General features: G+C 47.0%; 1 protein-coding gene across 2 annotated transcripts in view; it reads right to left on the reverse strand.

Moving 5' to 3' along the window:
- The window catches only part of CCDC14 (coiled-coil domain containing 14), a 221436-nt gene that overhangs the window by 162591 nt on the left and 32733 nt on the right, over window positions 1-26112 (reverse strand). For both annotated transcript variants that reach the window (XM_086957082.1, XM_086957083.1), the window contains exon 7: window positions 1878-1972. In XM_086957082.1, coding sequence (XP_086813208.1) covers window positions 1878-1972 — 95 coding nt within the window. The remainder of the gene's footprint in view (window positions 1-1877; window positions 1973-26112) is intronic.

Genomic DNA, 26112 nt, shown 5'->3' on the forward strand with positions numbered 1-26112 from the left:
TCTTTAACTGCAATGCCTGTTGTCATTTGTGATTTTTGCACTTCTATTTGCGATTCTGCCACTTTAGGGTTTTTGATAGCGAAGTATTTACAAAATTTTAGTTTTCTTATGAATTTGTAGACGTCTACCCTAGTTCTTATGAAGTTAAAGTTGCTTTCGGGGCAGTAACTTAAACCCAATGCCAGTAGTTGTTTCTCTGCTTCATTGAGCTCTATGTTCGTAAGGTTGACAATTGCTCGGTCTACATTGTTCTTTTCTAATTCTTCTAGTTGCGTTTTTTCTGCTGCCTATTTCCGTGTCCTCTTGTTGCATGTATATATATATATATATATATATATATATATATATATATATATATAGTTTTTTTTATATATATTTTTTTTGTTTAAACAGCCTTCAGAAAGCACAGGTTTATATGTCACCATAGGGAAAGGAATTGACTGATTCACCCTTTAGTTGAGGAAACTGAAGTGCACGGTCACAAAAAGAATAATGGAAATAAATTGATCTTGCTTAGAGATCTAGCACCACTGAATATTTGTAGAGAATTTCTCTGAAGTTTGCGACTGGCTCGAAGACCATTTGCAGGCAAAGCATTATGTAGCAAGCAAAGTTGTAAATGTGTATGGAGATCAAAAGAACTAAACCTCATTGTACTTTTACTAAAAATGCTACTGAAATTCATAATTGAAAAGACATGAAAGTGAAGAACACAGTCTCACAAAGAAGGTTTATTGAAGAACAGTTTAAGCTAGGCCATGCATATAGTTAAAAAGTATATTTATCAAATAAAATAATGTACAATGCATTATATTTATAGTACAAAACCACATATACCCAATAACCTGAGGGAAGGGAGGAATGAGAGACTAATCCTGATGAGAAAATATATATAGTGTGCCAAGGATAGTGCCCAAATTATTGGTAGACTTAACCCCTTAGGTGCTGCGCACGTTCGGCGGCCGACGGCACCACTACCTCCGTAGTGCTGCCGTCGGCCGTTGAACGTTCGAACCTCACCTGCGCAATGGAACGTCCAGCACTGGAGCTGGACGATCCATAGCAGCTATGAGGTTAATAGGTCTGGAATTCCCAATCATTTGTCTCCATCTACAAAATAATCCTAGTGTATTGTAACCATTTGCACCAAAGCATGGGGACCATGTTTTTTGTCAATATTGCCCCCAAACCTCCCATCCATCCTTAGACGACATCCATTTTTCTCTCTCCTCAGATAATGAAATATATACACAAGTAAAAGAGTGTTTTCGTTAATTGACTGTCCTAGGAATAGGATGACAAGTGCTGACGGAAATGAACTATGTTCCCATTAAGCCCATGATTCCACGTCACCAAACACTTGCCTCACTCTTACGGGCCGCATCAGCAGAAACGTTTGCGCAAAATGGTCTCCGATAGAGAAGCACAAAAAACAGGTGGTCCCAGTTTCTAATCTTGGAGAGACTTTTATTAAACTTCCCAGATCCTTTTGTCAGATTAACCCCTCTTTAGGAGCATTCTATGATATAGGAAGGCCATTTGTCATTATACAAATTCTGGACGGATGAGGAGACAGAGGATGACACCTAGGTAGGAGTGTGAGGGATTACCTACAATACGAATTGCCTCCCCTGATGTGTGAATTGCTTCTCCCTTCTTTGGATGCTCACATTAGACCCATTATAAAGTACCAATAATTTGGAAAGTATACTGGGCACGGTATATATTTTCTATCTGGATTGCACATTACAAACCCAGCTTGCGTGAGATGAGACAATCACACTCCAAAAGAAACAATTTGGCCGTGAACAAATACACATATAAAATCAAATAATGGAAACAACACTTTAATATCCTTTAACCAAATATACACTTACCGTGCGATAACCGTCAGGAGTGGCAGGACGCTGAGGTGAAAGGGTAGGAGTTGAAGATGGCAAACGATAATTAAAGGGGGTAGACCCATGGCATCCTAAAATAAAAATACTCTCACCAATTGTTCAGATTTACAAAACAAACAAAAAAAGCATAAAACCACAGTTTACATGTCAATGATTGTCTCACTGTAATTTGATGAGTTTATTTTACAAACAACATTGATGTGAGATTTATTTAAGAACTGAATACATTGGCAGCCCTCTCTGTGCGTACCTTTCTATATGTATTGCATTCGGTTTGGTTTGTTTCACGAATGACTCAACCCTTTGTAGGAGCACGGTTATTGGGAGTTCAGCATCACTCTTATACTTGGATTATACTTAATGGACCAGAACGCAGAGGGTGTGAATTTATTCACATCCCCTGTTCCCATACTGTAATTATCTCGAAGGTTTACAACACACCCGAGGTTGAAACCGCAAACTGAATGAGATGGTTGAAGGGAAAATGAACAATGATACATCAATCTTTGGCCCTAGCTGGCACAAATGTAGACCTATAATTATTACATATAAGGGCAACGGAAACTGCAATATCAGAAAGGAACTGGAATGAAAATGTAAATTGAATTTAAAATCATTACTTTCCAGTGGTGGCAATGAACACATATTTTGGCCCTATTTTTTTGCATAAATGACTGCTAGAGCAAGAAATGTTTTGCTTTTCAACGTTTCATTCTCAATTCAAGAGACAGCATAATGCAAGGGCGAAAAATTAAACGTTACCTTGAGTATGAGCGTTATGAGATACAAGTATCATTCCCAAATAAACCAAGAGAAGAACTATTAACATTTACAATAAGGAATAAACGTAAACTTCCCTTCTTGAACGTGCTGTTTCGGCATTTTTTTGGGACATCAACCAATCAATGGTGCATGGTATTTTGTAACTGAGAACGTATCAAGTTTTTAGTATTCATTTTTTTGGGTACAGATTTTTGAAAGATACTTTTGAATATTTATTTGTATAAATGAATTTGGTTTTAAACTACATTTGCATCAAATGATTAAACATGCATGTGAGAATCAAATATCTGCATCGTGAAATATCTAATTTTTTTATATATAAAACTATTAACTAACTATCAAAGAAAATTTCGAGGAGCACAACTGTAAATCGATGATAAACAGTTTAAGTTTGAAACAGTTCATGTTCTGTTGCGGGTGTGCTCTTTGAAGAAATGATGCTTTAGCTAAAGAAATATTTTGTTCAACTCTATATAGGACAGAGACGAAAAGGTCTCAAGACTAGACTGCCAACTTTGAAGCTGGGAAACCAAGAATCGAGCCTCGGGGTCGACTCCACATCGTGTGATTCTGGGCAAATCACATAATCTCCTGTGCCTACCAAAAAAATTATTGTGTCCGTTTGTTACGTAACAAGTGCTCATGTAAAGTGCTCAAATACCTTCGGGTCGAGTTCACGCTATATAAATCTGCAAAAATATATATATATTTAAGAGCAGGACCAGGACTTCGGGCATGACCGACCACCAGATCCCAGATAGCCCTAGGGTGCATCCGGAATAACTTGTTAAAGGACTTCGAATTATACTTAAAACCTAGGTAAAAACCTAGGTACCAAAGTCAGGCATTGTGTAGATCCGTGACCAACATCTGTTTTTGGCAGGCGCAGCACGGATTAAAATCCGTAGTCTTCAAAGGGGACATTTTCCCTACTGCACGGTGTCACCGAAGTTTTTATGGAGTCTGAAGACTGATAAAAAAAATTGGGAGCAGAGCTCTAGATCTGCATTAAAGGGTGCGGAAAAAAACAGAACTGACATCAGCGCGCAGGGACTGCGTCTTAATGGAACTTTGTGAAGTCATTGCTGGAATCAGGACGAGTATGCCATAAATCCCAATTTCACCAGCTAGCCACGAAAGGAAGCTGGTGCATAAAAGGTTTCCGGGTCCAGTGTGGAGCCTGGGAATACCAAAAAGTGAGAAATCTGTCATCAGAAGTATCCATCAGAATATTGTCTATCACATGATTCATCTAGTTGCTTTAGTTGAAGCTTTGGGGGTAAAGCAGGGAGATGTGCACAAGTAGTATAAAAGAGGTGTGATTAGAAGGGTAACAGTGAGCGAAGTGAGGCGTTGAAGGTAGGGAACAGGTTGGAGAGGCACGAAAGAATAGGGGGAGAAGCAGAGCAAGGTAGATTTTCTTAACAGACATGGAAGATTCCGTAAATAGTCTGAGTCTTCACCTGGGGCATTCATGAGCGGAGATGTTGGGAAGATGCTGGGATTTGTAACAGGGAGAGGAAAGCATTATTGTTGAGAGAGGTGTGGTGGATAAAGGGAAAGTGGATAAACTTGATTTGCCTGTAAGGGTGGCGTGAACAAATTGTGTATCTTTAGTGGGCGAGGTGATAAAAGGAGTGTGGTCAAAAAGTTTCCTTTAGGACGGTGCAAATATAGTGTGGAAATGGGTCGGCACCAGAGGAATAGCAGATATGGTAGGAGGGAAAAAGGAGAATGAAGTGGAGTTAGGGAAGACTAAGGGTTGAGGGGAATGAGGATTATATTCTGAAATAGGGCAGTGTATCTTAAGAGCGTTTTTTTTTTTATTTGTGAGAATGATGATAGTTCTTTTCAGCAAGAGATGTTTTCCCTCTAATATCTTGATAACAGATTATATTGAGGCCAGTATTCTAAGGGTTAATTGATGAGCAATTTTTTCTGGAGGTTAGTAACAGTGGCAGGAAAAGGGGCAAACCAAGAATACATTCAAGCAACCCACAGGTCTGCAAAGAAATGGTGCCTAAAAGTTCACAGTAGTTTAGCAACACGTTTTCTTTCCTAGTTGCATTTTTCGGTGAACATTTTATTTTGAAAGCAAACAATCATCAATTTTGCTGTCAAGCTTCTGCAAATATTTGCATCTAATCTGAGAGCATTCAGGGAGCATTATACGTAGCCTCACATTGTTAAATTTGCAAACGTGTGTGCACATTTTTATACTGGAATAACAGTCGGTAGGGCAGTCAGAGCTTGCAAAACGTCCTTGGAGCGCTGCTCCTAATAATAAAGGCTTTACAAAATAAAAGTTTGAACAGCATTAACATATGGAAGCAAATATTACCTTAACTATAGACAATGCCCTTCCCAGATCCATAAGGTGCTACTGTGAAGCGGCAGCCAAAGGGTTTGTGAAGCTGGGGGTTGTGCCTACTTGTCCCAAGAACATACTAAACATGAAATATTTATTTATTTATTTTATTTTAAAAGTTTTATATAGCGCTGGCTAGACCCGGAGGTATCAGGGCGCTTTCCATGAGAATTAGATCAAAGTTACAGGTTACATCGTTACAAAGGTTAAACAGTTCTAAGAGCATGGCAACAATAGTTACTTGTAAGGTCGAGAAAAACAATAAGCACAAAATACGTAAGGGGAAAAGAAGGTAAGGTGAGAGATTCACGGTGGGGGTGGAGTAGGGGAAGTAGACAGATAAAGAAGGTGGGAAAGAGGAGGGGAGGGTGAGAGAAATAGCCTAGGGAGAAGAGGGGAAGGGTGACAGGGACACAAACCGGTAGACGAGTCAAGGCAACGTCCAAAGTCCAGTAAGCTGTGATCCCAAGGGAAGTGGTATCCCTTCCCTATCTCTATTGCGAGAGGCTCCCTTTACGCAGTGGACTCTCTCAGAGAGGTCTCTGAGACTCCAAGGCCTACAAACTGGATCCTTCCCCAACAAGGGGAGAGGGAGTGCTTTGGCAAGGGGTGCCATACCATACCTCAAGTGTGAGTGGCTCCCTTTGCACAGTGGACTCACTCAGCGGGTTCGCTGAGACCAGAGTATAAATATTGGGTCTTTCCCCAACAAGGGGAGAAGGAGTGCTTAGTCAAAAGGGCACAACGGACAGGGAAGCAGGCAGAGTAGCAGGCAAGGGTAGAGATTCAGGGGTGCCTGACCCCAAACCTAGGGTTCGGGCAATAGGAATTCCACACCCCTAATCACTTGCTTTATGTGCATTATGTTATGAGCAGGATGCAGATCTTTTGGAAATCAGGCACTAGGTATTCTGCTAAAAGCAGAGGACACCACGGTCTGTCTCACACACAACATTACAATATTGAAAGTTCCAAGATTGAGATTTAGTGGGAACTCTGTCTAAAACTATGATTAATGTGGTGCTAAACAGTGCAATACGCCTTGCAACGATATTACTAATATGCAAACATGATTATTTTTTTTTTATCTGGATGGAGACAGAATTTACTTAGTCTGGACCTGGAGGATCAGTGAACTAATGTATTCACTTAATTGGCCTTGATTTGCCCCAATGGTCACAAGTTTGAAGGCCAACAGGAGTTCAACTGAAAAAGCGCTGCACCATGTCAAGAACCAATTTAAACAAGCATTTGCAATGCAATAGGTTTCGCATTTACGCAAGTTTGAGCTATTGACATTGCAGATAACAATGCCTTTTATTTTTGTTCTTGTTTCTGAAACAAATAAATGGCATTGTCATTTACAATGCCTACAGCTTAAACTCACGTAAATGCGAGATCTATTGCATTGCAAATGCTTGTTTAAAACGTTTTCCCAATTGTACCTCACTGGAAGCCGGTGCCTCTTGCTGAACATTAGATCATCTATCAAAGATGCTCAGGCCCAATCACAGTAATACACTGGTTAGAACCTAGGTATTAGTTTCGTCAGATTAGTTCTTGACCTTGAGACACACTGCAGCTTCTACATAAGATACATTTAAAAAATAACAAGCACTGGTAAAGCAAATTGGTCTGGTCTTTTTGATTTCTTGGCTTGGTCAAAGCCTTTGCCAATGTTTAGTAGCATCTGTATAAAAGCAAATGCTTTTTAACGAAATTGTTCAGAATAAGCACAAAAAATACTGGAAAATATAAACAGTGTGACAATTAGCATACATCACAGCACTTTTGCACTTGTGTTATGAAGCTACGTTGGACCGCTATATTGATCAATGTACCCTCATACAATATGACGGACGGCCGTCATTTTATTCATTTTTGTTTGGTGTTCTACTCATGAAGCAGTAAATTAGATTAAAAAAAATCTAATTAAAAGTGCATTCGAAAAAACAATTAGTTTGCCTAGCAACTATAAGGTCCCTCCATAAAATGTAAAAATTATTATTATAATTTTTTTTTTACATTGGTTTAAAATAACGATAGAGGAGAATAGGAAAACCAAGGAGTGGGCTGGTAATGGTTGTGGCAACCATTACTTAGTCATTTCTCCGAGTCATCTCTGGACACACTTTTTTATTTTAGGAAGGCTTAGTAAGAAGAATAGCCTCCTAAAAACAGGAAATAGTTATTTTGTGACCCCTGAAAGAATATAATTCTTTCCTGTTTTCGGGGGCGTGGCCAACAGCATGGCCGAGTAAGACGTGTCTGTGTGCTGCTCTGGCAACGTTCATTGCTCCGACGACTTAAATGGTGGCCTGAGGTCCTACTATTCGCAGTTTTGCCTTCTACGGGGGTCCCTGATTCCTCCTGACGACCCAGATGATATCCTGAAGGCCGGGGGGTCCCTGATCCCGAGGGGCCGAGAACGAGTCCGGAGGCCTGGGAGGTCGACCCAAGATGGCGCCGCTGGGGAGCTGAGGCGGATCGCGTTGGGACCGGGGAGACCGCCGACTGCTGGGAGCCTTCCGGATATGGCCCCGTTCCCAACGGGCCTGGTTGTGACAGCGGCGGTGGCCCGGGACCCAGACAGGACGCTGTATTGGTCTCGGGAGGTCGGCGAGAGTGCGGGGGGGTGCGGCGGCCTTAGAGTCTGGCCGGCTGGGAAGTGGACTGTGCCGGTTCGAGGCAGGGCTGGCCCGGGGGGGGGGGGGAGCGGCGCTGGAGGTAGAGGTTCGGGAGGACACGCTGAGTGGCGCCCGCATTGACAGCACGCTGGTTTGGAGAGCGGAGGAGGCTGCCTGCACCCGGTGGAGGAGTCCTGTGCCGGGGAGTCCTCTGGAGAGCCGGCGAGAGTCCCTTCAAAACGGGGAGATGGTACGGCGGGCCAGCAGCATTCCGGGCCTGGACTGTGACCTTGAGTGGACTGTTTCCTGCCCCCCCTCTCGCGTCCACGTCCTTGAGGGGTGATTGCTTCAGCTGGGAGGAGGCCTTTGATTGGTACCAGGTGACAGCGTAGGGCACTGCTTGGCTCGAGGGCCCATATCCTCTCTCCCTTCAGGGCGGGGCACGGCAGCAGGAATATGGTGGGGCACTTGAGGACAATCGCACCTGGGGGGGCACTGACTCCACCTCCAACATCGGACATCGGACATCCTGCTTCGCGGGACTCCGCGTGGTACTGAACTCTGGACAAGATCACCAAGGTATTGTTGGGGGTGCATTCAAGTGGCGCCTGCGGAGGTTACCTGCCTGAGGGTGTGGAGCTCCATGCTTGTCCCCCGAGGTGGGTTTCGCTCTCACCTTCCCTCCTCCCCGCCCCTGCTAGGATGGGACGTGGCTAGCGGTTATTTTTGCTGGCCAGGAGGAGAGAGCTGCGCGCCCGCCTGTGAGAGACTGGAACTGAAGGGCTTGCCTGAAGGGAGTTTGCGAGTGTGACAAGCTGCGGAGGGATCCTGTGCAGCGTCTGGATAGCGTGAACCGTACAGGTGTGTGGCCCACGGGTAAAGCAGCATGGGCAGGAAGGACAAAGATCCCAAAACCCCTAGGCAGGGAACAATGGACCGCAACACCACGGCGCCCCTCCCCCAGACGGTGACGCTGCCGGTGTTCGTTCGGACACAGCCCTACTGATGGGTGCCATACAGTCGTCCCGGGCGTCCCTGGAGAATTTTAATCGGAGAGGTGCGCACGGAAGTAACGCTAATACTGCAAGACCTCCGGAATCTGGCGGAACAGGTGACGGCTACAGAATCTAGAATAGGGAAAGCCGAGGATACTATACAAGACTTGAAGAAAGGTATGGCAGACCTTCAATCCTCTCATAAGCAGCTCATGTGGAAGGTGGATGATGCAGAAAACAGGGCTAGAAGCAACAACCTCCTCTTTGTAGGCTTTAGGGAGGGAATCGAGGGGGAAAATATGGCGGAGTTCCTGCAGTCCTGGCTTTTGCGCACTTTCCCAAAGGACAAATTCTCTTCTTGTTTCATAATAGAAAGGGCGCACCGAGCATTGCTGGCTAAACCACCGGTGGGTGCTAGGCCTCGGCCAGTAATTGCTTGCTTCCTCAATTTCCTTGACAGAGATACGATCCTACGGGAAGCTTGAAAACTTGGGGAAATCCGCCTGGAAAATGCCTAAATAATTATTTTCCCAGATTACAGCCAGGAAGTGCAGAGGCGCTCCTTCGATGCGGTTAAGGCTAAGCAGAGAGACCTCAACATCCAGTACATGCTCCTCTTTCCTGAAAAGTTGAAATTGATTTACAAGGAGAAAACATATTTTTTCAAAACCCAGAAGAGGTATGGCAGTGGCTGGAGGAAGGCCCTCCTCTGCCAAGAAACGCATCTGGGGGTCAAAAGACACCTGCCATGGAGAAATCCATGGAGGGCCAGCAGAGATCGCCGAAACCGCAGAGACGGAGACAGAGACACGGAAGCCGGAATCTGGCGGTGACCCCATACCCCGTGTCCGGTTCTGTGCGGCGGAGGGGGCGAAGCGCTGCCTCTCCTGACTCACATCGGTTGACGGGCTCCAGATTCCGCTGCCTTGTGGAAAAAGCACAGTCGGAAGGGGAGGGAGAACATGCGGATACCTCCTTCGAGGGAGAAGAATCGGAAAGGCACTCACTACATCCACTGGCGGTGGCAATCAATGACATGGAACAGGAGACTACTCAAGGGACGGGGGCTTCTTAGGGAGACCCGCTGGACTCCAACTCGTGAAGAAGGGACTGTAATGGCTGATCGAGTACTGATGACAGGGCCATGGAGCACGCAAGTTGGACACCCCTGTAGTGTAGTTCCTATATTCCCAATAGGCTCTGCACATTGGAATAACATATACTATAGATTTGACGTAGGACTGAGGTCTACCAGGTCTCTATCGAATATATTAGACTTAATTATGAGTGCCAGCTAGCTCAGAGGTCACTAGAAACTCTCGAATTCACAAGAAGGGATTCGTTTATGACAACCGCATAAACATGACAACTTTGTTTCCCAAGAATAAGAAACGTATCTCTAGAGTCACAGAAACAATAGATAGTTATTTCACTCAGTCAATCGTGCATGCTTCGTTTCACCAGAGGTGCAGAGAAATAGAGAGACAGCGTTTTCACTAAAAAGTATTTAACAGTTTTCTGTCTCATGCAGGAGAAATGAACTGCTACAATCGTAATACTGGTTGCAAAGTACAACGCGTACAGTTCGAAGAGTATTATAAAATAATACTGTAAAAGCATGATATGGTTTCTAAGCCATAAAATATAACAGAATACATACATTAATAAATAATGACTAAAAGTACTCAACTGGTGCTTCTAAAATACGCCTACCCCGGTGTACCTAACCTAGATCTAGTACAAGGAAAGAAGTAAGTGAGGTGTAGCTTAAGTTTAGTATTCTTTGCCAAGAATCTCTCCAAGAATTCTCTACGGGTCTAATCAGCTCCGTACCTTGGTTTTAGAATGAAGGAGGTCTTGTATCTCTCTCTCAGAGCTCGATTTCCCAGCAACTCGCAAGGGCAGCCTGGAAACACTGGAGCTGGATTTCTCGGCAAGAGAAAAGACAGCTTCTCTCTCAGTGCGTCTGCTGGAGGGTCGGCTTCCTTCGGCACTTGCTGCAGCGACATGCGTTGGGCAAGTAGATAGTCGAACTGCTCCAAAACACTGTGTGTTTGACTGAGCAAGTTTGGGCATATTTATACCTTGAAGGTGCCTAGTTTGACGTAAGGTTGGACATAATAACGTCAGGTCTTTGAAAACTCCATGATTTCTTGGATAAATTAATGTTCCCGCAAGGGGAAGTCCCTGACTGCTGAAGGAGGGTTTTTCCAAAAAATCGTTGTGGATTTTCGGAACTAGTGGAAGTAGCCATGCCGTATTTGGACTGCATAGGCTAAGTCTAAATATGGTTATGATTTCTATGACTATATAAGGATAGGGTGATTTATATCTATATATGGGCATGAATCGGGAAAATTACACTAGTGTCCTAAATTCATATATAACACCCCCTCATGTTGGCTTTGTTTTATTGGCCTAACTTGTCATATAGATATATATAGCCTGTATGCTGTGTTAAGTTAGCAGGAGCTTTTTAGGAGTTTAAACGCCATTTTACCTTTCTGCTGCTTTTGCACACGACACATAGCTGTTGCTTTAGCTTTGAGCCTAATAGAATGTTTTTCATTCATACAAGAATAATATGTTGTTACTCTGATATCAGTCTTGTTTGGCGAGCTGTGTATGACAGTGAGTGAAGAAACCTTCAAGGATATCTCAACACAGTGGTTGTTGTGAGCACTGATCTTCGCACGTTCCTAGACATAACATACATGCAGCTGCAGCCAAGTTCTGGCTTTAGGCGCGTTTTATATTGCTTTGCACAAGAGCATACAAACACACTTGATGGTGCTTCGCATGCAGAGAGCTGGTTGCTGATGATGTGATCCCTTACCACTAGGATCTTGAGGTATGGGGCCGCTCTGCTAAAACCCAAAGAGACCTTCTTAGATATAATATAATATAATATACTAGCTAAGGAGGGTGAGAATTAGGTTTTGTTAAACCCTATTCATTTTAGCATAATAACATGCTGTCACCGTTTGTGTTCTATGGACTAGTGACTATGCTGATTACTTTGTTTCTTATAATAGGTTTGCTTGTATTAGAAAAGATACTGCGTTTGAGAACACTGCATTAGTGAATAAACATTTCAAATATGCATGTGTCCTCTTTTACTCCTTGTTCTGGATTGAAATGATTGTATAACGAAAGAGTGTTCATGTGTTCCACGTTACCTGAGGTGTACTAAGTCCATGTTCTGGTTTGTCTAAGCATTGGGAGTTTATGATGACCAATGTGACACTGATTGCTAGTCTGGTAGGGGATTTTTGGGTACTAAGGTGAGTTTTAGCACACCCTAATTCACTGAGGCTCCAAGCCTCTATGCACAGTTCTGTCTGAGCACGGAATCCCTGCGACAAACTTTCTTTCTTGTTCTTACCTGCTCGGGTGTCTACCTCTACATGTTGGTCTAGAGCGGGTTTTTCTACTTTGGGGGTGAGATTGGCTGGGCGACAGACCTGGTGGGGAGGGGGGTTATTGCGGGGGAACTACACTGCTTGCGGGGAGCGGAGGGGGTAGTTTTGAATGAGTGTTGAGGGGTTCACTGCTAACTTTTTACAGCATGTCGCAAATGAAACTGTTCCATACACCTACATAACACACACCAGACGCCTGCCTTTGCATGAGCGAGTCATGACTAGTGTCCCCAACGATGTTGGGTAGCCCAGGAACGCCCGTGCAAGACACTAACAGTGACCGAATCCTTACATGGAACGTGAATGGCCTGGGCAACAAGATAAAGCGTTGGTTGGTTATGTCCTATATTAGAAGGGTGGCCCCAGACGTAGTCCTGCTGCAGGAGACCCACCTACACGGTGCGAGATGCGGGTTCCTGGCCAGGGGGTCCTACAAGGTTCTGGCTCATGCAGGATATAAAACAATGGCGTTTTGCTTCGGACCGAGGGAGGATGTTGCCAAGCTAGTAGCAGGTGAGAAAATACGATAAATGGGAGAGGAAAATGCAGTAAATAAATAAGAGCAGCGCAGTAGTGAATAGTAAGGTACAAAATAGTATTTGTGCAAAAAAGTTGTACATGATAATGCAGCATGTTTATCATTGTTAGAGTGAAAGGGAGGTATTTGAGAGTGTTTGTTTGCAGCCAAATTTGTAGTTTATTTGAATAGAGCTAACAATAAAGCAATAGTGAAATGCATCAGATTGTGTTTTTAAAAACATGAGTGCAATGACAATTAATGCATGTTTAATTATTCAATTTCAGTTACCCCTGACGAAGGACCGTGTTGGTCTGAAATGCATTGGGTTTGATTAAACTGCTTTGCAACGGATTTGGCTTTGGTCGTGTTCATGGGAGAGGTTCGGATGGCCCGGCATGAATATGAGAAACTTGGGAAATTGCTATAATTTGCGTGTGGATGTAAATCGTGTTGACTTCAAAAATGGATAACGAACATTATGTAAAAAGGAGAGAAATAAGTTAGAAGCGAAAAAGGATTGAAACATAGACTGCAAATGCAACTGTAAAAATGCTGTGCCACAGGTTTGGGGCCTGAAAGTGCCCCTTTATGATGTTGTTCAGTTATTTACGTGCTAAATGGGCTGAGCACGTCGCCATTGTGCACGCGACGTTTAAAATGGATGAACAGAGTAAAAGAAGAAAAGTGATGGAAAGAAAGGGTGTGCTTCCCCACCCACACAACGCTTTTAAGACTGTCATGCGGGATAGGGCCCAGAACAGGTTAGAGGAGGAGAAGAGGAAGAAACAGGGCGAGATGCACGACCTGGAAAACCGTATTTTGGAGCTAGAACGGCAGCACGTGTTAGATCGTGCCGCGCACTCTCTTAGACTGCTAGGGGATTCACAGCAACGGTATAGGGCCCTGGTGACAGACGAAGCCAAAACACAGGCGCAGGCATCATTGCATAGACTGTACGATGTGGCTGAATCATAGGGAGCAGGATGCGAGATGGGTGGAACAAGTGTCAGATGCCCAGTGCCATATTATGCGGACTGGGGTCCAGATAACGCAGGCTTCCGCTGACTACTATGAGGAATTTTATACGGCCAGAGACCTAGGCTCGTCGGAAGATGTAGGACACTATTTAGACAGTATTGAGACCCCCTTTTTTAACAGATGAAGACCGGGCGACTCTGGAGGAAGAGATAACGGCCACAGAGGTCAGGGAGGCCCTAGCTAGGCTTCGACCGGGGAAATCGCCTGGACCGAACGGGTTCCCCGCATAATTCTTTAATAAAACGGCTGATCTACTTACTAAACACCTGCTGGCCTTGTTCCTGGGGTCGGTTCAGGAGGGCGCGCTGCCTCCGGATCTTCGTATGGCCACAATTATACCAATCTATATACAAGGTAAGCGCCGGGGGAGTGTGTGTCGTATCGCTCCATTTCTTTCCTGAACGTGGAGGTTAAACTCCTTGCGACGATTCTGGCGCTGAGGCTGAGATGCGTGATTTCGGAGCTGGTCCACCTGGATCAGACCGGCTTCCTGCCGGATAGGGCAACTAGGTTACATTTGAGGAGAACTCATAATTGGTTGATGGAGGTCTGAAACCATCCGGAGCCTCATGTGTTCTTGTCTTTGGACGCCGAAGAGGCATTTGACGCAGTGCATTGGCCCTCATTAAGTTTGGCTTTGGTCCTAAATTTAGGAAGTGGGTGGGCCTCCTCTATACTTACCCGAGAGCGAGGGTAAAAGTTAATGGGGTATTATCGGCGGATTTTCCCATACGGAGAGGGGCCCGGCAGGGGTGCCCTCTCTCACCGCTCTTGTTTGCCCTCACCATAGAAATGGTGTTATGTTATGTTATGGTCGTTATAGGGGTAAGAGGAGATGCCCGGGATGTGGCTGGTCGCTAGGCAAGATTCTACGGACACTCCCTGATCGGGAGATGGCCTCGGTGAAGCATCTTTGTATGCTGTTAAATACCAGGTCAGTGCGCAGTCACGCTCAGGAGCTCTTTGACCTCTTGACTTTGGAAAAACCGTTGTGCCTGATGCTTACAGAGACCTGGCTAGGAGCTTCTTCCCAACCGGATATCGCTTCAGCGATCCCACCTGAATATAGTATCTACAGGCAGGATAGACTGGAAGGTAGGGGCGGTGGTGTAGCACTCGTGGTGAAGAAATCTGTTGTATGTTCTATTATCCCCACTGAGGCTATCAAAGGGTCGGAATCTTTGGCCTTTTCTTTATCATTAGCGCCTCATCAGTCTGTGAAAGGGCTGCTAGTGTACAGACCCCCTGGTCCAGCTGGTACTTTTTTTGATGAGCTCCAATCTATTATGTCAACGTTGGCTATGAGAGCTGACCATTGCATTTTGGCAGGTGACCTCAACTTTCATATGGATGACGTTCTGGACCCTGACGTGATTAAACTATCTGACATCACGTCTCCCTTGGGCTTAGCTCCCTATCTCTTTGGACCAACGCATGACAAAGGCCACACGTTGGATCAGGTCTTCTCTACATCCCCCATAGAGGTGACAGCACTTCTGCCGTTTCTGTGGACAGACCATCGGTTGGTCAACTTTCACATACTGGGCAATAAGAAACCCTTGAGCAGTGCCCCTAGACAGCAAGGACCAGCGTCTAGGGCATACCATCGGGTGACTCCAGAAATGTTGTCACAGGCACTGTGTGAACACCCTTGCCTTCTTACGGGGGGTTTGGATAGGAATCTGGAGTCCTTACAGGCCTGGTTTGTGGACAGGCTGAATGATCTGGCCCCTTTGAGGGCCCCCCGTTTATTGCCTAAACGGGTTTCGGCTCCTTGGTTTACTGGAGCGCTGCTTGCCTCTCGCAGGCAGTGCAAGGTGGCGGAAAGGGCCTGGCGAGCTCAGTATGATCCAGCTGCCAGACTCGAATATAGAACCGTGGTCAAAGCTTATCACCGAGACATTTTCCTGGAGAAGAAGAGCTACTTTGCGAGGAGGATTGAGGATGCCTCGAATTCCTGCAAGGAGATCTTCTCGATTGTTAGGGAATTTATTGCCCCACAGTCGAATGTGACACAGACTGCCCCCTCACAGATGTGGGCATCGGATCTCGCATGCTTTTTCACAACAAAAATTAAGCTCATTCAGGATTCCTTTTCACCACGACCGGCCGTTGTTTCCCCTTGTTTTGAGGTTGGTCTTGTGCCCTCGGTTCCCCTAGGGCCAGTCTTGTCAGACTTTCCGCCTATTCCAATTGTATCGTCACTGACACTGTTGGCCAATCTTAAATCTGGATCGCCGCTTGGCCCATGCCCGGCCACATTTTTGGCGAGGATGGCGGGAGTGGTTAATCCGCTGGTCAACCCCCTCCTGAATCTTTCTTTGAGCCAGGGTGTAGTTCATTTGGCTTGGAAACAGGCTATGGTCATTCCCCTTATCAAGAAGCCCGGTCTGGACCCAGAGGTTTTGGCCAATTATAGACCTATCTCTCTCCTCCCTGCACTGGCTAAGACCCTGGAGAAGCATGTGCATAATGTGCTTTCTAATTTTCTGGAATCACACGACCTGCTTCATTCCACTCAATCGGGCTTCCGTCCTAATCTCAGCACTGTGACGGCTCTACTAGAGGTGTCTGAGGCCATCAAGGAGACGCTGGACGTGGGTGGTAGAGCCATGTTGATCATGCTCGATTTGTCGGCGGCCTTCGACACCGTCCCCCATGAGGATCTGCTTGTCAGACTTCTTTCAATTGGTCTCAGGGGGACGGTGCTCAGATGGTTTACATCTTTTCTGGCCGGCCGCCGACAAACGGTCTGGGCCTCGGCGTGCTCTGCTGAGATGCCGCCATTGGGAGTCGGAGTCCCACAGGGCTCGGTACTGAGCCCGACTCTTTTTAACATCTTTATGACCCCTCTGGCGGCTCTGGCTGAGTCCTTCGGGGCCCAGATCGTATCCTACGCGGATGACACCCAGCTGCTCTTTACCTGTCGGAAAGGAGAGGATTTTGATGGAGAGAGTATCCGTGAGTGCCTTGGGGCTGTTTTTAACTGGCTCCAACTGAACAGCCTCAAGTGCAACTCAGATAAATCGGAGGTGCTCTTCTTCGGTTGTCAATCCGATCCGGACTGGCAGGTATGGTGGCCTGCTGACATGTCTCCTCCGGGGCGGTCGTCTCAGTTAGCCAAGAACTTGGGGATTAAAATCGACAACGGCCTGACTTTAAGATCCCAGATCCTCGCCCTTACTGGCACCTGCTTTGGCCTTCTCCGTATGCTTCGGAAGTTTTTTCCTCTGCTTTCTGAGGACCACAGGAGGACTACGGTACAGTCCTTGATCGGTTCAAGACTGGACTATTCCAACGTCCTGTATCTTGGCCTGCCGGAATATCTCCTGCACGGATGCAGGTGGTCCAGAACGCGGCAGCGCGTGCCATTTTTGGCCTGCATAGGCGTGTCAGAGCTTCTGGCTTGTTGCAGTCGCTTCACTGGCTGCCTATCCGACAGCGGATAGTTTTTAAAGCCTTAACTCTTGCACACAAGGCCTTCTATGCCACAGGGGCTAAATATCTTCAGAAGAGGCTTGTTTCCCATCGTCCTTCACGATTTCGGAGGTCAGAGTCGCTGTTCCTTGCCATCGTTCCGCATGTGAGGAAGGCTCGTATGGGAGGTCGTTCCTTTATGCTCCGGGCCCCACAGCTTTGTAATTCCCTACCCCTGGAACTACATAGCACCCCAAATTTGTTGGCTTTCAGGAAGGGCCTGAAAACTTGGCTTTTTGCTTCCTAGATTTCTGTATTTTGCTGACCCGGTTTCTTTTAATATGTGTGTTGGGTTTGTCTTTTCAGGTTGTCAATAAAGCGCCGGGACACTCTTTTGAGTAGCCGAGCGCTATAAAAGACACAAAATAACATAACATAACATATAATAAATTGGCATAAGTCACTTCTGTACAGCCCCGGGGGGGGAGGAAGTATGGTCTGCTCTGCCTGAGGCGCTTTGGGTCACGAGAGAGGGGTTCACTATCTGGGGGTATACGTGACGAAAGACCGCTCACTTTCTTATCAGAAGAATATCCAGCGAGTGCTCACAAACTTTGCTTGCGACGCAACTAGATGGAAGACCCTCCCCATTACCATTCTCGGACGTGCAACAATTTTCAAGATGATAACCCTGCCACGGTTCCTGTATGCCCTGCAGAATGAGTATTTCCCCCTTCCTCAACAGGTTTTTAAAGTTATAAATGATGAGCTCCGGTCGCTGCTCTGGCTAGGGAAGCATCCTAGAACAGCCCTAGAGACCTTGCAGAGGAATCAATATAATGATGGGATTTCCTTACCCAATCTTGAGGCGTATTACTGGGCGGAACATTTATCGCCAATAAATGATTGGCTGCATGCCCCGGTGGATCACCCCACATATAGACTGGAGAGGGACAATGGCGCAGCGCACCTGTCTACATTATTTATAAGGAGGTAGTGGTAAAGACTTCTCTCAGCGATGCAGGTGAGTGTGGAGACATGGGAGAGGGCGACTAAGAGGATTGGATGGGCACACAAACCGACGAAACAGATGCCAATTTGGCACTGTACATGGCTAAAGGACCTGCATAAATTAAAATTAAAGGGATTCCACAGGTGGGATGACATTGGTATCTCTGTTCTAGGGGATCTACTGAAAACGGGAGCTCTGAAGTCCTTTCAGGCGCTGAGGTTGGAGTATGGCTTGCATCATACTCAGTACTTGAAATATGCGCAAGTACGTCAAGCATGGAGGGCGGAGGGGGCGCTTTCAGACCCCCTGCCGTAGTACGCACCGCTTGAGGGCCGTCTGCTGCAGGAGCGCGTCCCGACTAAACTGGTGTCCCTGACCTATAAAACGTTGATTAATAATATGCCTGGTGGCCTGGGGAAATTGAAAGGCACTTGGGAACTAAATCTGGGGGAGATGGACACTCTTGACTGGGAGACAGCCCTGATGCACCCTAGGGAAGTTGCGATAAAGTCTCGGCTTCGGCTTATACAATTTAAAATCCTCCATAGGGTCTATACAATTTAAAATCCTCCATAGGGTCTACTATGATAGACATCGTCTGCACCGGATGGGGCGGGCCAGTGACCCTAATTGTTTGCGATGTGGGAGCGTGCAGGGAGACTCATCATACCATTTGGGACTGTAATGTCATTCGGGACTACTGGGCCAAGATATTGAGCAAATTAAGTGATATACTGGAAACACTCCTCCCGGTGGAGCCTAAACTGGTGCTGCTAGGTATCACAAAAGAGGTGGACCTGACTCACCCACTTTTGATCTTCCTTACACTGCCCCTGGTGGTAGCCAAGCGAGATATGGCTAGAGCTTGGGGCGCTCCCATCCCTCCTCGACTAGATGAATAGAAAAGAGGCATGGACATCTATATGGCAGCTGAGAGGGTCACGTACAAAGCCAGAGGTTGCCCCAAGAAGTTTTGGGGAAATGGAGACGGTATTATGGTCTGGATGGTGGACTGGGATAGAGGGAGGTCAGGCCACCCTGCTGTCCTGGTGCGGGAGATTATGGAGGGCACTGTGCAATGCTGTGATGGGTGGAGCACCTCCGTATCCAAGTGTACTGTTTTCTCTGAGATGCGGGGAGGGGTGGGCGGTGGGTGGAAGGGGGGGGGGGGGGGGACAGTCTTATGTGACATGCCTGTTATGTTTCAATGTTTCAAAAAAGCTAATAAAAATATTTAAAAAAATAATGCTTTACTGTTTTCTTACTAAAACGAAGATCATTATATCAATATACCCTTAAAATATAGAAGGTGAAGACCCTCCAGACCAAGTGGTGAATTGTGCTTTAATAGTTTAACCGGCCTATAAATAGCTCTATGTACATGTAGACATAAGTGAATAATCAGCAACGGCAGAGAACCATCAAGCCCACAAAGGCTGCCTATTTTCGGACATCCCGTTCTACTCAGAGACCCAAATTAACATATGCAATTTGCATGGGGTAAATCTAAATACAAATCATATTTCTGCAGTCAATGGCGTTTTTTTTACATTTCATTGCTTTTCTGAAGGCCACCTGCTTGGAAGGCATATTTGTATATCCCAATAACAAATAGGATCTTTTTTTTACATCACCAACAACACTGGACTTGCTAATATACAGATGATGAAGGGAGACAGGGACTGGACTGTCAATCCCATGTAATTTTCCTATTCGACTGCTCTTGGTAATACCACACATACCAGAAAACATGTGATATGGATGCAACAGATTGCTCCCAACCATTGACACTAAGGGGGAGGTCCGGTTGAGAGGTCTGGCATAGACAAAGTTTGTCTCTGAAATTTTCGACATCAGTCAGCATCACTTAATTTTATCTACAGCGGATCACATCATATGGTATCCGGAAGGAGAATGTAGCACATGAATGCAGAAGTAGCTTTTCCCTAGTCAGAGGTTTAACCCCTTTGATGCTTATGACTAGCTCAGCTCCTCATGAGGCCTAGTGGAGCTGTGCTCATGGACAAGCTGAGCTCGTCATAACTCCCTTCCACGCGCGGCGAATTCCCCCACCTGTGCGAGTGTTCTGAAGGAGAGGGCGGAGTCCTGATGAGTCCAGCTCGTTATGAGCACAGCTCCACTGTGCAGCATGACGAGCTGGACTCCTCAAGAGTACTGCGGCGCCGCCGCCCCCCCCCCTCCCCCATGCAGCGGGGGATTTAGCCCCGCGTGGAAGGGGTTAAGACAAAATCTATTGGCACTGTGCGGAGCATTCAGCTAGACTCAACTTTATATACAATCACCAACACAGTGGGCTTTTGGTATGGTTTAATCGAAAGCCAAACAATTCTGACACCTGCAATATAAGACAGATAGGACAAACAGCCTTGCCACTGTACAAATGTAAAATAGGTCATCCTACAGGTGAGTGAGTGCTGCAGTAGGGAAGGCTGTAGCCTGTGGGTGGGAGGAGATCCAATTCAACTTATTACTGACTGTGCGAATATAAAAGGTCCTGTAGAAGTCTTGAACCTGAGGTGGAATTCAAAAGCAACAGGTTTATCCGATATCAAATAATTTATCACAAAACGTCATCACTTGAAATAATCAAAATTCATTTACTCCGCACCCCAACCCAACGCACACACAAAATGGGATTATGTTACTTATTTTGGCACCATAGCACTTTTGCTCAACGGGGGTAAACAAAATGACTGGAATTACATGAGTGAAACACAGACATAAACAGACACTGAGCTATGCCTTATCTGACGCAAGGAATGAGTGCACGAGTTATTGTGCATCATTTTATATGGGTGTTAGAATGGTGCACAGACACTATTTTGAAGCTCGTTGTCAGCACACAGACAACATACATCTCATACAAATGGACCCAGGACGAGGGGCACCGACCGGAGTTTAAACAAACACATGCAAAAGAGACAGGTTTCCAATTCAGCGTGCCAGCGGGGTGAAGGGGGGCGCCCTCCACGCCATAAATGAGGGAGGTAGAGAGGTGTCAGAGGGTAATGGCAGGTAAACACTTGGAAACAGAAACAACTGCAAGAATACCCCCCCTGCCCACAAAGAAGGGGGCACAAGAAGCAGGCATATGGCACATGCCTTCCCCTCACAACCATCAACTGCATTCCTCAAAAGGAGTGAACTCTTGGGATCTCATCCAACATCAGAGATGCTTCTAACTGGGGATAGTCCCTGGCGAGGACGGGAAAGGCTTGGCTGGCTGGTAGCCAGTGAGTAGGTCACACCAGCTGCCCCATCCAGCCACCAGGTGTTTAAAAGCTTGCAAGGTCATTTAGAGCGTTCTGAAACAGTATACACCCAAACCAACAAAACAAAGGGATTCAGGGAAAACCATTGTGTATAAACGAAAGGCCCTCAGAAGAACGCACGTGGGAATATCGGAGAGATGAGAATACAAGTTGTACGCCATTTATTTGAGGAAAGTGCGCGTGCATAGGAAATATAGACGATTGTGGCATAACTTCCACAGGAAAGGCGCACCAGCCTAAAATCAAAATGATGCACCGAGGACACAAACACTTGGTCCAGAAGTTGTAACATAAACAAGGGCATGGCGGCAGCCGCCTTACCGTTCGTTCTGCTCCTTGGCGCTGCTGGTGTGCAGCTTGCTGCTGAGGTTGGATTCCGCCCGGGATCCATGCTGCTGGAGGCGCAGGGGAGAGGCTAGGAGGAGGAGCAGGGCAGATGCCAGAAGGGTCATTTGGAAGAGCTGGGTGCACACGGGTCAGAAAGGCACTCGAGAACTGCACACTCAGTCACCCTGAGAGCCAGGCCGGGCCTGGCAGCATGGGACGCATGGGCAGCATGGGACGCTGCCGGACTCCCATCCAAGGCCACCCCACTCTCAATCCCGTAACCCCCTCCTCTCTCCAGCTTGACGCGGAAAGAGGGGGTCAGAGAACCTGTCCGTCCACCAGGTCAGCTACCTAACACCAAGGGAGAGGCCACTACATTTCGGAGAGCCATTGGACGCCGCTTCTACTGCGAGGGGACACCTGTCACAGGAGAAGTCGGCAACAGTGCGCAGAGCTGGTGAAGTGTTCACAAAAACACCAAACTAATTTCCCCCGATGGTGACGCTCTACTCCCCTGAGCAACGTTCAAGCAGCCAAAGTGACGGAAAATCCGCAAGAAGTCAGCCAGCGCGCGCAGTGCCAAGAGGCACTAAACTCCTGCAAAGTTTGCTCGTGTAGGTCGTCACTGGGCGCTGAAGAAGCTCGAGCATGGCTGCTGCCCTCCCTCCAGGAGGAGGAGAATGTAACCCTCAGCACACATGCCCTGCGGGCAGGGCACAAGTCCTAAAAAAAGAAGTGGGGGGACTCTCCAAATTAGGCGTGGTCACAGGAAGTGACATCACGACAGGAAGTGACATCACGACAGGAAGTGACATCACGACAGGTGTGAGCAGGACAAATGCAAGGCAGGGAGATCTGTTGAATAGGATGGCTCCCATCTCTCCCTCCGCCTGCACCATCTCTCCCTCCGCCTGCACCAGCTCTCCCTTCGCCTGCATCAGCTCTCCCTCCGCCTGCACCATCTCTCCCTCTGCCTGCACCATCTCTCCCTCTGCCTGCACCATCTCTCCCTCTGTCTGCACCATGTCCCCTCCCACTCCGCCTGCACCAGCTCTCCCTCTGCCTGCACCAGCTCTCCCTCTGCCTGCACAATTTCCACTCTACCTGCACCATTTCCACTCTGCCTGCACCATTTCTCCCTCTGTCTGCACCATCTCCCCCTTTGTCCGCACCATCTCCCCCTCTGTCCGCACCATCTCCCCCTCTGTCCGCACCATCTCCCCCTCTGTCCGCACCATCTCCCCCTCTGTCCGCACCATCTCCCCCTCTGTCCGCACCATCTCCCCCTCTGTCCGCACCATCTCCCCCTCTGTCTGCACCATCTCCCCTCTGCCTGCACCATCTCCCCTCTGCCTGCACCATCTCCCCTCTGCCTGCACCATCTCCCCTCTGCCTGCACCATCTCCCCTCTGCCTGCACCATCTCCCCTCTGCCTGCACCATCTCCCCTCTGCCTGCAACATCTGCCCTCCGCCTGCACCGTCTTGGTCTTTTCAGTGCTTCTCATATTAACATCTGCAATAATGCAGGACAAGCCTCGCAACATATATACACGGATGATTCAAAAGGTCCCACAAATTAACTGCAAATGTGACTTTTTACGAAACTCTGAAAGTTCTTACCATTAGAGATTGGGCCAATCTTGACTTTGTGTTCACTGAATGTGGTGTTCCCCAAACGCCCACATGCACTCGGAACATGAACAAGACCAAGATCGCATCTCCGAGCAAAAAGAATAGCGAGCAGAAGGCCAAGGGCGGAGCTCATTTTATACTCAAGCCCCTCCCGACAAAGCCGCTGCGCTCGCAGAACTGGGAAAAGGAAGATTCTGGCATCCGTCCATTTCCCTGCACTATAAACAGCATGGGACAATACGAACGGTGTTACAGGAACAGTGAATAAATAGCGAGGAGTTCATTTTGGAGTCAGCCCTCTGCTGGTGACACCAGGTGCGGCCCGCACCTCCCTTGTGACGCCACTGATCACAACCATCCCCAGAAGAGCTCTCTTGTCCAATGATCTAACCATTCATCCTTCCATCAAACCCGATATCCACCATTCCAAATGTAGATTGTCATCTATTAATTCTTTTATCCATCATGCAGTCTTTCACCATTCATTCTGTCCTTCCATCTGTGTGCCCATCTATATCCAAACCTTTTCAACTATTTGAAAACCTATCCATCGTCTATCTTTCCATCCATCCTTTCAGTCATCCATCCCTTCTTCCATCCATTCACTCACTCATCCATCCAACCGTGTACCATTTCACCCAAGCATCCTTTCACTCATCCATCCACTCTTCCACCCACCCATCCATTCACTCATCCATCCAACCATTTACCCTTTCACCCATCCAGCCTGTAAGACAATAAGAAATGTACATTTGTCAGGTGTCATACCTGATATGTATTGTTAGACAAATTAATTATCATAATGTTATCGATCTAGTGAAGATGGAAGGCTGATACAGCAGCATGAGATTAGGGTACCCAACACTTTTACACTCGTTCACTGAAAAACGATTGCATCATATTATGGTGAATATTGTGTTGAATATACCGAAGTGCACAAACATGTTTAAAAAAGCAGTCACAAAAGAAACATTTCCGGGGTGTCTGGATTCTTGTGCAAGGGCTATGAATCCCAAAAGTTACAGTGGAGTGGTGCATACTTCCTCACCTTTCCAGTAATTAAGCGGGTGGTTCTTGCCTTTTATGCACAGCCAGTTGCGGGGTGTTCGCCTCTGATTTGAGCAAGCAGGCTGGAGAGAAGGAACTAACATACCTCTTGGGAACTCGACTCACCGATTAACAGCCCTGAAAGAGCCTTCGCTGCTCAGATTTTTTTTTATTTTAGACAATACTGTGTGAAAAAACAGTCTTAAAATAATCGAACTTTTATTTGAAACACATTACACCCTCCGTTCATTTTCAAATGTTGCACATCGTGTTAGCTTTCAACATATGCCAAAAGAAGAGAGAGAGAGAGAGACTCCTGACCCTGTGGCAAGCAGCATACTTCTAATGAGATTTTTGAGAATGCCCTTGACCAGCTGTTAATGTTGCCGGCGGCGCTACCAGCAGGAAGCGGCTCACCACATGCTGTAACACCCCAAACTGGCCCATTGACATTCTGTATGTGGCAATCAGCCCCATACAAAGTGACAATGGGCGGGGTGGGGCTGCTCTTGCGCTTCTAGCAGCCTGTGATTGCAGGAATGGGGGCGGGAAGGTGGAGAGAGGGCGCTCTGTGCCAATGTTTTGAAGAATGTGCAATGCAGCAGAAGGTGGCATTTCTTTCAAGCTCCCCCACATCCTGCTCGGAGCCGCGGCACCCCTGGCTTCTCATCACGGCGCACCGGGGTGCCGCGGCGCACACTTTGGGAACCACAGCATTAGGGGATGATGGGCTAATAAAGCTGGCAGTGAGGTGCAATATTGGGAGAGTCTGTTTTCGTACATATCCGGCTGAGGCGGGCAGGCAGCAGGCGAGGCCGGGGACGAAGGAAAGTCTGGAGCGGGACGGTGTTTTGATTGAGCAGGGTGGACGGCGTCCACCCTGGAAAACCCTGGAAAATAAGTGGGGGGATGCCGTCCACCCGCGTAGTACCCCGACTCGTGCCCTGCCTGCGGGCAAGCAAATGAGTGGCAGCTCTTGCTCTCACTGGTCTAAACACGGAAGAGCTTGTCAAGTTAAGTAAAATAGCGCTGCGCCAGTCACAAAAGAGCTCAAAGCAAAGTGTCACCAGAGTACGGCCCCGGCTGCTCACACAAGCACCCGAGGGCGCCTCACCTCCTCCTCGACGCTGCTCAGGTGCTCTCCGTCCAGCTTGTGGATGCTCATGGCGCAAAGGTCGGCAGCCACTCCCTCCAGAGTGCCAATGGTGCTTTTTAGGCTAAGGCGCTGTGAAGAGGAGAAAGCATGCGAAGAATGAAACCAAAACACACCATAGACCGGTCGGAGATGGGTCGCTAACCAATAAGAGAGCCGACTGACACGTGCTCCTGGTGTGAATGCAGCGTGGTGGCGGGAAGCCTGGAGCGTGCAGTACACGTTACGCCTCATAAAGATAAGGAATTAATTTGCAACAGAAGAAAAGCAGACGAGCCCGGCGAGCGTGACAAAAAAGCCAAAGGGAGGCAACTTAGAAAGCTTATTTCCAACGGCAGTCCACCGTTTACCATAAACGGTGACGCTAGCCAATGGAAATCAGGTGCTGGGCTTCAAGACCTTCTCTCAAAGTCCTCCTTGACAATAAATGTTGCCAATGAGAGATGCACTTTGCGCTGCAACGCCACGCAAGACCTAAAAAAGAGAGCCTAAAATGAGAAGTCTTTTTTTTTTTTTTTACAGAGACCTTAATAATGAGTGCCCAGGTGGGTAGTGTGCCATTTACTGCACAAGTTA

The sequence above is a fragment of the Lissotriton vulgaris genome, chromosome 2_1 (assembly GCF_964263255.1).
Source record: "Lissotriton vulgaris chromosome 2_1, aLisVul1.2, whole genome shotgun sequence".
In the NCBI taxonomy this organism is placed as follows: domain Eukaryota; kingdom Metazoa; phylum Chordata; class Amphibia; order Caudata; family Salamandridae; genus Lissotriton; species Lissotriton vulgaris.